The sequence below is a fragment of the Aquarana catesbeiana genome, linkage group LG08 (genome assembly GCF_042186555.1).
Source record: "Aquarana catesbeiana isolate 2022-GZ linkage group LG08, ASM4218655v1, whole genome shotgun sequence".
Lineage (NCBI taxonomy): Eukaryota > Metazoa > Chordata > Amphibia > Anura > Ranidae > Aquarana > Aquarana catesbeiana.
Genome location: NC_133331.1, coordinates 299,022,027 through 299,038,660, shown reverse-complemented (window position 1 = coordinate 299,038,660; position 16,634 = coordinate 299,022,027). Strand labels below are relative to the sequence as shown.

Genomic DNA, 16,634 nt, shown 5'->3' with positions numbered 1-16,634 from the left:
TTCAGGAAGTTTGGATAAAAAGGGCAGCTGGGAGATGGGGTGTAGGTTGGTAAGATTGGTTAGGTCCAGGGAAAGTTTTTTAATTATGTGGATTGACTACTGCATGTTTTGGAGAGTTAGGGAAGATACAAATGTGAGTTAGAGAGTGTAGGATAGAGCCAGAGGGTGACCGCAGTATTTGCGAGGGAACTGGGTTTAGGAAGCAGGGGGTTAGGTGGGCGTTAGAAAAAAGTTTAGTACCTCGTCTATAGTAGCAGGGTTTAATAACGAAAGTGTTGTTTGTCCCTGTGGACATGGGGTGTTTAGTAGGGGAGGTATCTGTACAGCGGAGGTCTCATCACAAATTGTAGCAATCTTTTTTTTGAAGTGATTGGCGATCTCCTGGGTAGGGATGGGCTGTCTGTTTGGGTTGAACATGACTTTGACTCGAACATTGGCTGTTCGCCCGTTCGCCGAATAGCGAACAATTTGGGGTGTTCGCGGCAAATTCGAAAGCCGCGGAACACCCTTTAAAAGTCTATGGGAGAAATCAAAAGTGCTAATTTTAAAGGTTTATATGCAAGTTATTGTCATAAAAAGTGTTTGGGGACCCGGGTCCTGCCCCAGGGGACATGGATCAATGCAAAAAAAAGTTTTAAAAACGGCTGTATTTTCGGGAGCAGTGATTTTAATAATGCTTAACCACTTGCTTACTGGGCACTTAAACCCCCCTCCTGCCCAGACCAATTTTCAGCTTTCAGCGCTGACGCACTTTGAATGACAATTGCGCGGTCATGCAACACTGTACCCAAATGACATTTTTATCATTTTTTTCTCACAAATAGAGCTTTCTTTTGGTGGTATTTGATCACAGCTGGGGTTTTTATTTTTTGCTAAACGAACAAAAAAAGATGGAAAATTTTGAAAAAAAAAATCATGTTTAATAGTTTGTTATAAAATTTTGCAAACAGGTAATTTTTCTCCTTCATTGATATGCACTGATGAGGCGGCACTGGTGGGCACTGATAGGCTACACTGATGGGCACGGATAGGCACAGATAAGGTGGCACTGATGGGCACAGTTAAGGTGGCACTGATGGGGACAGATAAGGCGGTACTGATGGGCAAAGATAAGGCGGCACTGATGGGCACTGATGGGTGGCACGGATAGGTGGCACTGATGGGCACTGATAGGTACCACTGATGGGGGGCACTAATGGGTGGCACTGATGAGCAGTGATGGGCGGCACTTATGGGCACTGGTAGGTGACACTGATGGGCACTGATAGGTGGCACTGATGTGCAGCACTGTTGCACTGATGTGGGCGCTGATGGGTGGCACTGTGGGCACTGATGGGTGGCACTGTGTGCACTGATGGATGGCACTGATTGATGGCACTGTGGGCACTGATGGGTGACGCTGGTGGGCACTGGTAGGCGGCACTGCTGCCTATTGCTGTGTCACTGGCAGGGGGCAGATGATTGCCGTTATCGGGACTGATGTCCCGATTCCGACCGCCGGTGATCGGGTTTTTTTTTCCTCCGAAAAATAGCCGATTACCGGCTCTGTTTACATCACATGATTAGCTGTCATTGGCTGACAGCTGATCATGTGGTAAGGGGTTGGAACCGACCCTTTACTCTGATCTGTGATCAGGCGAGTCTCATAGACTCGCTGATCACCGCGCGCGCCCTGCAGGGGGTGCGCAGGCCGCTCGTGCATGGGACAACGTCAATAGACGTAGTCCCGGCAATGTAGATCCGCGCTGTTGCCATCATTTGGCAATTGCCCGGATCTGAAGTGGTTAAAGTGAATCAATAAAAGTGAAATATTCCTTTAAATTTTGTACCTGGGGGTTGTTTTTTAGTATGCCTGTAAAGTGGTGCATGTTTCCCGTGTTTACAACAGTCCGAGAGCAAAATGACGTTTCTAAAGAAAAAAAACGTCATTTAAAAGTACTCGTGGCTATTAATGAATTGTCGGGTCTCTGCAATACACATAAAAGTCATTGAAAAAAACCGCATGGGATTCCCCCACAGTGCATTACCAAGCCCTTTGGGTCTGGTATGAATATTAAGGGGAACCCCGAACCAAAATTTTTTTCAAAAAAATGCGTGGGGGTCCCCCCAAATTCCATACCAGGACCTTCAGGTCTGGTATGGATATTAAGGGGAACCCCGTGCCAAAATTTAAAAAAAAAATGGCGTCCCCCTCAAAATCCCTTTATCCGAGCACGCAACCTGGCAGGCCGCACGAAAAGAGGGGGTGACGAGAGAGCGCCCCCCCCTCCTGAACCATACCAGGCCACATGCCCTCAACATTGGGAGGGTGCTTTGAGGTAGCCCCCCAAAGCACCTTATCCCCATGTTGATGGGGAGAAGGGCCTCATCCCCACAACCCTTGCCTGGTGGTTGTGGGGGTCTGCGGGTGGGGGCTTATCAGATTCTGGAAGCCCCCTTTAACAAGGGGACCCCCAGATCCCTCCCCCCTGTGTGAATTGGTAAAAGGGTACAAATGTACCCCCTACCATTTCACAAAAAAAGTGTCACAAATGTTAAAAAAGACAATAGCCGGTTTTTGACAATTCCTTTATTAACCACTTCAGCCCCGGAAGAATTTACCCCCTTCCTGACCAGAGCACTTTTTGCGATACGGCACTGCTTCACTTTAACTGACAATTGCGCAGTCGTGCGACGTGGCTCTTAAACAAAATTGACGTCCTTTTTTTCCCACAAATAGAGCTTTCTTTTGATGGTATTTGATCACCTCTGCGGTTTTTATTTTTTGCGCTATAAACAAAAAAAGAGAGACAATTTTGGAAAAAACGCATTATTTTTAAAATTTTGCTATAATAAATATCCCCTAAAAATATATAAAAATATATTTTTTTTTTCTTCAGTTTAGGCCGATACGTATTCTTCTACATATTTTTGGTAAAAAATAATCGCAATAAGCGTTTATTGATTGGTTTGCGCAAAAGTTAAAGCATTTACAAAATAGGGGATAGTTTTATGGCATTTTCTTAATAATTTTTTCTTTACTAGTAATGGCGGCGATCAGCGATTTTTATCGTAACTGCGACATTATGGCGGACACATCGGACATTTTTGGGACCATTGTCATTTATACAGCAATCAGTGCTGTACAAATGCATTGATTCCTGTATAAATGACACTGGCAGTGAAGGGGTTAACCACTAGGGGGCAGTGTAGGGGTTAAGTGTGTCCTGGGGAATGTTTCTAACTGTGGGGGGGGGTAGGCTGTGTGTGACACGTCACTGATCTCTGCTCCCGATCACAGGGAGCAGAGATCGGTGACACTGTCACTAGGCAGAACGGGGAGATGCTTGTTTACATTAGCATCTCCCTGTTTTTCCTCTCCGTGAGATGATCGTGGGTATCCCCACGGACATCGAGTCAGTGGGACCCGCGACCCGACTCACAGAGGTTGCCGCATGCGCGCCTGCAGGCCACCTCTTAAAGGGCCATTCTGCCGCAGTATATCTGCGTGAGGCGGTCGGCAAGCGGTTAAGCTTCTTCTTTCCCCGCTTCTTCTTCCATCTTCTTCTGGTCTTTCTTTGGTTTTCTTCCTCCATCTTGTTCTTCCCCCGCTTCTTCCTCTGCTTCTTGCTGATGTCCTCTGCTTTTTCCTCCGGTGTTCTCGTCCGGCATCTTCCTCCGCGGCTTCTTCTTCCCCATTGCACGGGTAATTCCCTATGGCTTTCCCCCTGTTGTCAGTAGGGCTGCTGAAATTAATCGCAGCATCGATGCATCGCGATTCGGGTGTCCCCGATGCGGCATCGATGCATGCGACACGAATAATCGATTTCTGGCCCCGCCCCCTCCCGGGAGAGCGCTCCGTGCGGAAAGCTGTTATTAGTGTGTGTGTATATTCCGCTCATGTGACTCTCGGCCGCGCCTCCCTCCTCTCAGTCTCTCCTGATGTCAGCTCCGCCCACTGACTGGAGCTATCAGGTCAGAAGAGCGGCGGGCGGGGCTGACATCAGGAGAGACGTGAGAGGAGGGAGGCGCGGCCGAGAGTCACATGACCGGAATATACACACACACACTAATAGCTTAACGCACGGAGCGCTGTCCCGGGAGAATTCACTGCTGACCTCAGGAGAGATACGATGGATCGACAACCGGCGGCTGGATGGAGATCGGGGGGAGATGGTGAGCAGGCAGATCACCCTGCTCATTACAGGCTGCCACCGGCAGAGCAGCATGTAAGTACAGAGGGGGAGGGGGGGGGCTGTGCCTTCATCACACCACAACTCTGCATTATTGTCCGCAGTCTGTGCCCATCTCCTGTGCCATGTCCACCGCAGTCTGTGCCCATCTCCTGTGCCGTGTCCACCGCAGTCTGTGCCCATCTCCTGTGCCATGTCCGCCACAGTCTGTGCCCATCTCCTGTGCCATGTCCGCCACAGTCTGTGCCCATCTCCTGTGCCATGTCCGCCGCAGTCTGTGACCATCTCCTGTGCCATGTCCGCCGCAGTCTTTGCCCATCTCCTGTGCCATGTCCGCCGCAGTCTGTGCCCACCTCCTTTGCCATGTCCGCCGCAGTCTGTGCCCATCTCCTGTGCCATGTCCGCCGCAGTCTGTGCCCATCTCCTGTGCCATGTCCGCCGCAGTCTGTGACCATCTCCTGTGCCATGTCCGCCGCAATCTGTGACCATCTCCTGTGCCATGTCCGCCGCAGTCTGTGACCATCTCCTGTGCCATGTCCGCCGCAGTCTGTGCCCATCTCCTGTGCCATGTCCGCCGCAGTCTGTGACCATCTCCTGTGCCATGTCCGCCGCAATCTGTGACCATCTCCTGTGCCATGTCCGCCGCAGTCTGTGACCATCTCCTGTGCCATGTCCGCCGCAGTCTGTGACCATCTCCTGTGCCATGTCCGCCGCAGTCTGTGACCATCTCCTGTGCCATGTCCGCTGCAGTCTATGACCATCTCCTGTAGCATGTCCGCAGTCTCTGACCATCTCCTGTAGCATGTCCGCAGTCTCTGACCATCTCCTGTAGCATGTCCGCAGTCTCTGACCATCTCCTGTAGCATGTCCGCAGTCTCTGACCATCTCCTGTAGCATGTCCGCAGTCTCTGACCATCTCCTGTAGCATGTCCGCAGTCTCTGACCATCTCCTGTAGCATGTCCGCAGTCTCTGACCATCTCCTGTAGCATGTCCGCAGTCTCTGACCATCTCCTGTAGCATGTCTGCAGTCTCTGACCATCTCCTGTAGCATGTCCGCAGTCTCTGACCATCTCCTGTAGCATGTCTGCAGTCTCTGACCATCTCCTGTAGCATGTCTGCAGTCTCTGACCATCTCCTGTAGCATGTCTGCAGTCTCTGATCATCTCCGGTAGCATGTCCGCAGGCTCTGACCATCTCCTTTAGTATTTTGGAAGAGAGCCTGGAGCTCCTCTGCTGTCTCTTTTTTTCTTAAGAACAGATAGAATAAAAAAAATGGAGTCCTCCTGACTACTTGAATTTTTTTTGATGAAAACCATGAGAACTTGCGGACTTGCGCTGTAATCGTGATGCATCGTGATGCATTGCGGAATCGAATCGAATCGTTGACTTGATAATCGTAATCGAATCGAATCGTGAGGCCAGTGAAAATGCGCACCCCTAGTTGTCAGAGGGGGGCGGGGTCACCCATTACGTAAATGGGTGACCCCACCCCCCCGACACCACGGGGAAAGCCATAGCGAATTCCCCGTGCATCAGAGGGGGCGGGGTCACCGGGTAGCCCCGCCCTCAGTTATATAAGAACTGTCACCAGAACAGAAGCATCACACAGCAGGAACCTCCCATTGAGGCGGATGGACTGTGTGTGACACGTCACTTTCCCCGTGTTGTCAGAGGGGGTGGGGTCACCCGTAACATAAATGGGTGACCCCGCCGCCCCGACACCACGGGGAAAGCCAAAGGGAATTCCCCGTGCATCAAAGGGGGCGGGGTCACCGGGTGGCCCCTCCCTCAGTTATATAAGAACTGTCACCAGAACAGAAGCGTCACACAGCGGGAACCTCCCATTGAGGCGGATCATCCGGAGGACAAAGCGGGGAAGAAGAAGCCACGGAGGAAGATGCCAGACGAGAACACCGGAGGAAAAAGCAGAGGACCGCAGGAAGAAGCAGAGGAAGAAGCAAGCAGGGGAAGAACAAGATGGAGGAAGAAAACCGAAGGAAGACAAGAAGAAGAAGTGGGGAAAGAAGAAGACATTAATAAAGGAATTATCAAAAAACGGCTATTGTCTTTTTTAACATTTTTGACACTTTTTTGTGAAATGGTAGGGGTACATTTGTACCCCATTACCAATTCACACGGGGGGGGCAGGATCTGGGGGTCCCCTTGTTAAAGGGGGCTTCCAGATTCCGATAAGCCCCCTACTCGCAGACCCCCACAGCCACCGGGCAAGGGTTGTGGGGATGAAGCCCTTGTCCTCATCAACATGGGGACATCCTCCCCATGCTGAGGGCATGTGGCCTGGTACGGTTCAGGAGGGGGGGCGCTCTCTTGTCCCCCCCTCTTTTCCTGCGGCCTGCGAGGTTGCCTGCTCGGATAAGGGTCTGGTATGGATTTTTAGGGGGACCCCCACGCCATTTTTTTTTAAATTTTGGCGCGAGGTTCCCCTTAAAGTCCATACCAGACCTGAAGGACCTGGTATGGAATTTGGGGGGACCCACACGCATTTGTTTTTTTTTCATTTTGGTTCGGGGTTCCCCTTAATATTCATACCAGACCCAAAGGGCCTGGTAATGCACTGTGGGGGAATCCCAGCCTTTTTTTTTTCAATGACTTTTTTATGTGTATTGCCGGAACCGACAATTCATTAATAGCCACGAGTACTTTTAAATGACTTTTTTTTCCTTTAGAAATATCATTTTGCTCTAGGACTGTTGTAAACACGGGAAACATGCGCCAGTTTACAGGCATACTATAGACACCCCCTGGCACAAAATTTAAAGGAATATTTCACTTTTATTGTTTCACTTTAGGCATTATTAAAATCACTGCTCTCGAACAAACAGCCATTTTTAAAACTTTTATTTGCATTGATACATGTCCCCTGGGGCAGGACCCAGGTCCTCAAACCCTTTTTATGACAATAACTTGTATATAAGCCTTTAAAATTAGCACTTTTGATTTTTCCCATATACTTTAATGGTGTTCACGTGTTCGAACAAATTTTTTGCCTGTTCGCATGTTCTGCTGCGAACCAAACAGGGGGGTGTTCGGCCCATCCCTAGTCCTGGGCAGTGGACGAGTTAGTGGATGAAGGTAGTGGAGGACCAAGTAGAGTTGAAGGTAGAGAGGAGTTGACGGGGACAGGATGATAAGTTGGTAATGAGAGTGATAAAATTGGTCTGCTTGACAGTGAGGAGACAGGAATTGTATTTTTGGAGGGCAGATGTATATTGGTTACAGTCCTTCTAAGAATTAGTCTTACGCCACAGGTGCTCAAGAGTGCAGCTATAATTTTGAGACTTCTGGTGTCATCTGTTTGCCAAGGTTGTAGAAGTTGGGGTTTGTGTGTAGTGAGGGGGGCCAGTGTGTGCAGAGTGGAGTAGAGAAATCTATTGAAGACAGAAGTGGTTGGGTTGGGGCAGGACAGGGATAAGATTATATCATAGTGATGGTCAGTAGCAGAGTAGAGAAGGGTTAAGGTGGGTTAGGTGGCGAGGAGGTGGAAGACCGAGAGAGAGTGAAACTAATAAGGTGGTGATCAGAGAGAGGAAAAGGATTGTTGGAGAGGTTGCATTGAGTGCATAGGTAGGAGAATACAAGGTCGAGGGTGTTGCCATCAGAGTGAGTAGAAGCATGTATCCATTGTGTATCCATAGTGTATTGCTTCTGTTCAAAAGAGAAGGTTAGACTGAGAAGTTTACAGGTAGCAGGAGTGTTTGTATTAACAGGGATATTGAAGTCACCGAGAATGATTGTGGGGATTTCAGAAGAGACAAAGTAGGACAGCCAGGCAGATAGGCCATCAAGAAAGGTCGATACTGGTCCAGAAGGCCAATAACAAAGCACTTCTAAAAGAAACTGGAGAAAATAGATAAATGCAATGTGCCTCAAATGAGGAGAAGAGGGTGAGTGAAGTATTTGAAAGATGCTATGTGGGGATAGAAGGATTCCCACTCCACCTCCCTTACATCCACTGGGTCTGAGGGAGTGAGTCCAGAGAAGGCCATCATGGGAGAGGGAAGCAGGAGAAGCAGTGTCAGATTCATGAAGCCAGGTTTCAGTAACAGCAAGTAGTTAGTGATAAAGAGGTCATGGACAAAAGTGAGTTTCTTACAGACAGAGCGGGCTTTCCAAAGGGCGCAAGAGAAGGGGAGGCTGGTTTTTGGAAGAAGAGGGATAGAAACTAAATTGTGTGGATTGCAGCCGTTGCCAGACGGCATGGAGTGATGAGAAATTTGGGTAGTTAAATGATAGAGGCCCAGGGTTTGGGGTTTAATCTACATAGGTTAGGAGAAGCAGAAGGGTGAGGGAGGTAATATGGGAGTGTGATTTATATGAAGGGACATACCTCAGAGTCCTGGAGTTTTTATTAGCATGTGGGTTTAGAATTATCAGGAGTTGGTGAGTGTAGGAATAGGGAAGAGGACAGAAGTGAGGGTGATATATACAGGCTGTGGGGTGGAGAAGAGGGGTGAAGGAAAGAGACATTAAGGAGAGAGGACACAACTGTCAGAAGGATTGGTAGAAAGCACATGTTATAGAGAGGAAGGAGAGCTAGATGGGGAAACAAGGTCATCTGCAGTCTGTTTGGTGTTTTTCAAAGTAGTTTGCTGTGTTTTCTCGCTTTGTGCAATCACTGAAGTGCAGAGCCAAAGTGCACCCACTTAAATAAAGAATTCACTTATAGAAAGAACCCCAGACATGTGCCCCCCAGCCATATATAATGTGGAAATGTAGATGAACCCATTTAGGGTCAGAACATCCCTCCCCCACTTACAGGGCTGAAACATTTCCTTCATTTTGGAGATGTCACCCTTTTCCACCAATGACCTTCTCACCTCATCAGTCTATTGTACATTTTCTACATCTATACTAACAATGTCACGCTTACCCCTAATGCAGGCGGTCAGACACTATATCTGGCTTCTGTGTTCTTCAGCTATAGCAGCCCCCTTTTCCCATAAGGCAAGCAGGCCTACCAGTACTCTGTTGCCCCCAGGGCTTATACACAATGCTATAGTTCCTGGCCACCATGCCTGAGCAGGAACAAACTGAACACAGCAAAAAGGGTACTTGCAGGTTGGCAGACAGGCAGAGTGGTTCAATGACAGTCCAGGTACAAGGCAGGCAAGGTTCAGAATAGTCAGGGTCAAATGCATAGTCAAAAGGCAGACAGAGTTCAGAAAGTAGTCGATATCCGAACCGAGGTCATCAACGAGGGAATTCCAACAGCAGAGCAGGGCAGACAAACAGAGAGCTTGGAGCACATGTTACAAACGCAATATCACAAGCATGAGACTGCAGGCTTGGCTGGCTTAAATCAGGCTTGGGCTCCACTAGAGGTCGACCGATATATCGGCCAGCCGATATATCGGCCGATATTTGGCTTTTTTTACTTAATCGGCATCAGCCGATTGTGCTGATAAAAAAAGCAGATTATAACTTCAGCGGGACTTGCAAATGACTTCTGTAATAGAAGTCAATGCAAGTTTCCTGAGGTTATCTGTGGAGAGGATTCTCTCCCCCTCTGGGCAGCCTGCCAAGTCTGATAAGAAGATACATTGTATCTCTTCAAGTTCTTTTATCAATAGACTAAGCTCCATGTGTAGAAGTTCTCAGTTTAACCATTTAAAGACTAAATCTTTTCTGACACTTGTTGCTTACAAGTAAAAATCCTGTATTTTCTGCTAGAAAATCACTTAGAACCCCCAAACATTATATATATATTTTTTAGCAGAGACCCTAGGGAATAAAATAGCGGTTGTTGCAATATTTTATGTCACACGGTATTTGCACAGCGGTCTTTCAAACACAATTTACAAAAAAAAATAATTAATGAAATAAAAAAAAAGCAGCAAAGTTAGCCCATTTTTTTTCGTCCAAAAGTTTTGATTACCTGTTTTTGTGTATTTAATATTTAAGATATAGTTTTTTTTTTTTTTAAATCTAAATTCTACATACAAGTGAACTGATTGGAGGTTTGTTTTGTTTAATAAACGTTTAAATGTAAAAAATTTTCTGTATCACTTATTACTTAAGGCTGCTTTCACACTGGAGCGGGCATGCATTGACGGTAAAATGCTGTTAGTTTTAGCGGCGCTTTACCATCATTTTAGCAGCGCTATTCGGCTGCTAGTGGGGCGCTTATAACCCAGCTAGCGGCCGAGGAAGGGGTTAAATGCTCCCCTGAAGTGCTGCTGCCGAAACGCTTTGCAGGCGCTTCGGCAGCGGTGCGCATTCATTTCAATGGGCAGGAATGGTGGAGCAGCGGTATACACCGCTCCAAAGATGCTGCTTGCAGGACTTTTTTTTAACATCCTGCCAGCGCATCGCCTCAGTGTGACAGCACTCAGGATATCACACTGAGACTGCAGGGGAGACGTTTTACAGGCACTTTACAGGCGCTATTTTTAGCCCAAATGCGCCTGAAAAATGCCCCAGTGTGAAAGGTCTAACTGTTAGATTTTATGAGGTGAAGGGGGAAAAAAAAAAAAGAACAAAAGAATAAAAAGAATAATAAAAAAAATTATATCGGCCCAAAAAAATCGGCATCATATATCAGCCATCGGCCATCGCAATTTCTAAATATCGGCATCGGCCAGAGAAAAACCCATATCGGTCAACCTCTAGTATCCACCCAGAGACTGACCACATCAATCACCTTGCAGGTGGGACAGACAGAAGAATGCATCACAGCCAAAACCAGGATACAGGAATTATGAGCAGGAGCGCAACACACTCCTGACAAATGGATGATAGAACTTTTATTAGTGGTGGGGGGTGGGCAGTTTATTTAGGAGGGATTGGAATATGTATGTCTTTATTTTATAAGATTCAAATTAGAAGAAAAAGGGAAACATTTAATTTGCAGTAAATGTCCAGAATTGTTTTCCTCATAATGATCCCAGTCTCAGATATTCATCCTAAAATATGATCAGTAAAATCTCCAAGGTACACGTAGATCACAGGAATATGATGTGTCCTGACAAAGCCCAAAGACAAAGATCATCTTTCAGTTTAGGAGAGGAGGGACGCACCCAGGAGATATTATTCTGTGTACAGAAACCTCACACAGCACCCCCCACAGCTCCTCCTCCCAATGTCACTCCAATCAGAGTCAGAGAATCCTATGACATCACACTGATCTCACAGCTCCTCCTCCTAATATCTCTCTATCCGACTCTTTTTTCTGATGCTCTTATGATGTGGACTGACCCCTGACCTCCTCACTTTCAAAGTAGGGCTGTTGGACCTGCATTGTATGTAATATCAGAAACCTCAGCATGAAGTGGGGTTTAAATAAAGAGAGACCTGACCAGTGAGGTGAGGAGGATTCTGGGAATGTCATTTGATTTTACTATTTGTGTTCAAATCTAGAGTTTTCCTCCTGTGAAGTCTGGAGATCATCTGACCATCACATTGCCTCCACCTCCCTCCCTGATAGAATAGAGAAATAAAAAGAAGAGTCTAGAAGTCACCAGAGAGATCATCGAGCTGCTGACAGGAGAGGTGAGCGGTGCTCAGAAGGACGTCATGATGGACAATCAGCCGCCCCTCACATCACCGGGTAAGAGGAGACTTTATTGTAAAGGAGAGAGCAGTACGGAGGGTCCACCTAGATCCCCCATCATCTGATAAACACATAGAAACAATGTATTCAGTCAGTGTGTGTGTTTCCTACAGATGGATCCAGTAATGAGAACCCACCAGAGAGATGTCTCCGTCCTCTGTATTCCCGGGATTCCACACAGGAAGGTCACACCATCCCTCACCATCATCAGGTAGATGATTGACAATTATTGGTAGTTATGATTTATACAGAAGCATGTTTGTTACAATGAATGTTTTATTATATATTCAGAGTGGAGAACTTGGGGATTATAATATTGATGTTAAAGAAGAGTATAAAGAGGAGGATGAGGAGTATGGAGTGATGGAGGAGTTTTCAGAAGGACACAAGGATATGATGGAGCCACCTAATACCAGGAACCCACCAGAGAGATGTCCCCGTCCTCTGTATTCCCGGGATTCCACACATGAAGGTCACACCATCCCTCAATATTGCAAGGTTGGTGGGATGGAGAATCTAGAACATGAACTTGCGTAGAGGATGTGTATTTTTTCTATATATGATGTCACAATAATAAATCTATTTTACAGATGTTATTTTCTCTCATTTTCTTGATTTAGAGTGGAGATCCAATCGATATAGAATTTGAGGTTAAAGCAGAAGAAGAAGAGACGTATGTGAGGGATGATCAGCAGTCTATGGAGGAGGATGGAATAACGAGGACATTTATAGAGGAGGACACTCCTACAGAGATCAGCACAGGTGGGTCATTAATTCTAAATTTTTTCCTCCACCCATACTGCTTACTGATTGGTCCAGAGTAGGGCGGGGGCTGGGTGATATCAGCCTGTAATACCCTGGTCAATTTCCTACCGGAGATTCTGGGGTTCAGTTGGCAGTAAAATTTTGATTTTCACCATAGGTGTTGCTCAGCCTAGGGATCTGGGGTATATACCTTGGGTCTTCTGCCTCATGCCCCGAGTCTTGCAGGACCTCTGACAGAGTAATTCTCCCGGGGTTACTTGCTCTGTTATTTGCTGGCTGTGCCGGGTGGAGGGATATGTCTGTATAGTCTTAGACCCAAGTCACTGAGTGCAGTCTCAGGAGGTAAAAGGGGGGTAATGGTCTGAAGAACCACTCTAACACCTCCGTCCCTAAATGCAACAAGAAAAGGGAAGGCAGCCCTGGGACTTTAAATGAGGTGGGAGAGATTTGGGACATTTCCACAGTAAGTGCAATAAAAATGTTTTATTGATCAGAGAATGCTATAAAAACAACTGGGAACAGCAATGAATGTGCGTTACCCGGCATAGTGGCCTAGTTTCAAGCATAAGTAAAAAACAACTACAATTCGTTACACTTAATTTATACATCCATAAAAAGCAATGTACATGATGAGTTGCTGATGAACAAAAATTGCACATACATCATTGGAATTGGTAAAATACATAATACATAATACACATGCATAATTGCAGCAGTATATAACCATGGTATGACCAGCTTCAGATACCCAACATTATGGGCATATACGTGGCATCGATGGTACCCTACGCGTTTCGCGAGTCTTATCTCACTCATTAGGGGCCGATGCATAATTCATGTGTCTATAACAAAGATATTAGAAATGGTAAGAGTATATAAGTGACTAAATCAATCGGGGTAAGGACGATAGTTGGCAAGGGAGGTCGATGGAACTAACGACCTCATACTTACCACTCGAATGGACCGGGTCGCCAAACCACTGGGTGTCAGATAGGTGGCAATAAGCAACGCCGGTTCGGGGGCTGAGGGGGCGTGGCAACCAGAAACCGCAGCAGGAAAGACCAGAACGCACAGCACGGACTGCAGGAGGCATGTGGTTGGTGGTCTGAGCGTGTCCATAACCATGTCTAGAAAAAATGTATATAAGAATACATGGGTCCCAACAGAGCTACTGAAAACAAACTAAGCATCAGAAGGTAATCTCTAACCCTGAAAAATGACCAAAAGAGTGGTTGTATTAAAAATAAAAAGTGAGATATATATATAAAATAAAAAGGATTTCTAATATGGAATATGGCAGGTGATGTAAAATTGTCGTAATAACGGATGATTAGGGGCAGGGCCGTGAAAAAGTACAAACACTAATTAATATATGATGGAAAATGCAACCACAATATATGTGGATAAATGTGTGAACAAACAATACTGAGTAAATAATGTGTGTAGTAAGATGGTAACACATACACAGCAAGTATTGTATTGCTCCCATCTCCTGAGTGCAGTCTCAGGAGATGGGAGGCAGCGGTGTGGGACCTCTGCAACTTGTCTCCAGTAAACATTTCAGCTTCCACTGATTACTGAACACCAATATTAGTGGAGTTCTCCTGACCATTACGCCGTATACAGTAATTATAAATTGCACATTACATACTCCTGACCCCTGCACTATATACTCTATGTTGTACATTACATACTCCTGACCCCTGCACTATATACTCTATGTTGTACATTACATACTCCTGACCCCTGCACTATATACTCTATGTTGTACATTACATACTCCTGACCCCTGCACTATATACTCTATGTTGTACATTACATACTCCTGACCCCTGCACTATATAGTCTATGTTGTACATTACATAGTCCTGGGCCTGGTAGGAGATCAGAGGACCCATTTACTAGTTACCTTGAGGGGGGAATTGTAAGATCCTCAGAGACAAAGCTGCCTGATGTGGGCGGAGTCCTGGTTTAGGGGAACCAATCTGCTCATGTCTAGTAATAATCTTTGTATTTCTATTTTAGTAGATGGATGGGAGATGAGGAAAACCTCAGAGGATTGTCTCACTTTGTCTCCAGACTGTAAAGTAGAAGATGAGGACATCACACAGTATAGTCCAGGAGAAAACCCGACTACCTCAAATGTCCATCCGGCACCACACAGTGTAGATGGACCATCGTATTCCTCTTATCCTGAGGAACCTCAGACTGTGAGGGACGGTGCCGGACCATCGTATTCCTCTTATCCTGAGGAACCTCAGACTGTGAGGGACGGTGCCGGACCATCGTATTCCTCTTATCCTGAGGAACCTCAGACTGTGAGGGTCGGTGCCGGACCATCGTATTCCTCTTATCCTGAGGAACCTCAGACTGTGCGGGACGGTGCCGTCCTTCCAACACATAAGAGGTTTCCCTGTCCTGAGTGCGGGAAGTGCTTCTATTATAAATCCAGACTTAATGTACACAAAAGAACCCACACAGATGAGAAGCCGTATTCCTGTCCTGAATGTGGGAAATGTTTTTCACATAAGTTCCATCTTACCCAGCATCTGAGATTGCATACAGGGGAAAAGCCATATTGCTGTCCTGATTGCGGGAAATGTTTTTCACAGAAGCCCGCTCTTTCTTATCATCAGAAATTGCACTCGGGGGAGAAGCCGTATTCCTGTCCTGAGTGCGGGAAATGTTTTTCACAGAAGTCTGATCTTACCCATCATCAGAAATTGCACACTGGTGAAAAGCCGTACTCCTGTCCTGAGTGCGGGAAATGTTTTTCAGTCAAGTCCAGTCTTTCCTATCATCAGAGATCTCACACGGGGGAGAAGCCGTATTCCTGTCCTGAGTGCGGGAAATGTTTTTCACAGAAGTCTGATCTTTCATATCATCAGAAATTGCACATGGGGGAAAAGCCTTTTTCCTGTCCTGAGTGCGGGAAATGTTTTTCAGTAAAATCCAGTCTTTCCAAACATCAGAAATTGCACACAGGGGAAAAGCCGTATTCCTGTACTGAGTGCGGGAAATGTTTTTCAGTGAAATCCTGTCTTACCACACATCAGAGATTGCACACGGGGGAAAGGCCATATTCCTGTCCTGAGTGCGGGAAATGTTTTTCAGTGAAGTCCTGTCTTTCCAAACATCATAAATTGCACATGGGGGAAAAGCCGTATTCCTGTATTGAGTGCGGGAAATGTTTTTCAGAGACGTCCAATCTTTCCAAACATCAGAGATTGCACACGGGGGAAAAGCCTTTTTCCTGTCCTGAGTGCGGGAAATGTTTTTCAGAGAAGTCCAATCTTTCCAAACATCAGAGATTGCACACGGGGGAGAAGCCGTATTCCTGTCCTGAGTGCGGGAAATGTTTTTCAGAGAAGTCCAGTCTTTCCGCACATCAGAGATTGCACACGGGGGAAAAGCCATATTCCTGTCCTGAGTGCGGGAAATGTTTTTCAGAGAAGTCCAATCTTTCCAAACATCAGAAATTGCTACACATCGGGGAGAAGCCGTATTCCTGTCCTGAGTGCGGGAAATGTTTTTCAGTGAAGTCCAATCTTTCCAAACATCAGAAATTGCACACGGGGGAGAAGTCGTATTCCTGTTCTGAGTGCGGGAAATGTTTTTCACAGAAGTCCCATCTTTGCAATCATCAGAAATTGCACACGGGGGAAAAGCCGTATTCCTGTCCTGAGTGCGGGAAATGTTTTACAGTGAAGTCACATCTTTCCCATCATCAGAGATTGCACACGGGGGAGAAGCCATATTCCTGTCCTGAGTGAGGGAATTGTTCCTCACTGACTGTCTTCCTCACAGGGGGCTCAGCCCTCAGCATAGTATTGTCATCATAGGAGAAAAGAAAGGGAGGGCTCCCATAGTGTAAAATCAGATGGCAATTTATTGTAGTAAAAAGCGTAAACACTCACATGTAAGCAAGACAATCAGCATCATCAGTGGAAGAACTGACTGTGGCACCGGCCGGATGACCACAGATAGCTCGTCCTGTTAGATGTACAGCGACAGTGGGAGGTGGCGCGATGATACCGCTCAGCCCTACGCTGCGTTTCGCAAAAAAAATGCGTCTTCCAGGGGCACGTAGCATCTAACAGGACGAGCTATCTGTGGTCATCCGGCC

At 46.6% G+C, this 16,634-nt stretch overlaps 1 protein-coding gene across 1 annotated transcript in view; it reads left to right on the top strand.

Annotated features, from left to right (window-relative positions):
* The window catches only part of LOC141106851 (uncharacterized), an 84,780-nt gene that overhangs the window by 30,425 nt on the left and 37,721 nt on the right, over positions 1–16,634 (top strand). Inside the window, exon 9 of the mRNA XM_073597781.1 lies at positions 14,539–15,973. Coding sequence (XP_073453882.1) covers positions 14,539–15,973 — 1,435 coding nt within the window. The remainder of the gene's footprint in view (positions 1–14,538; positions 15,974–16,634) is intronic.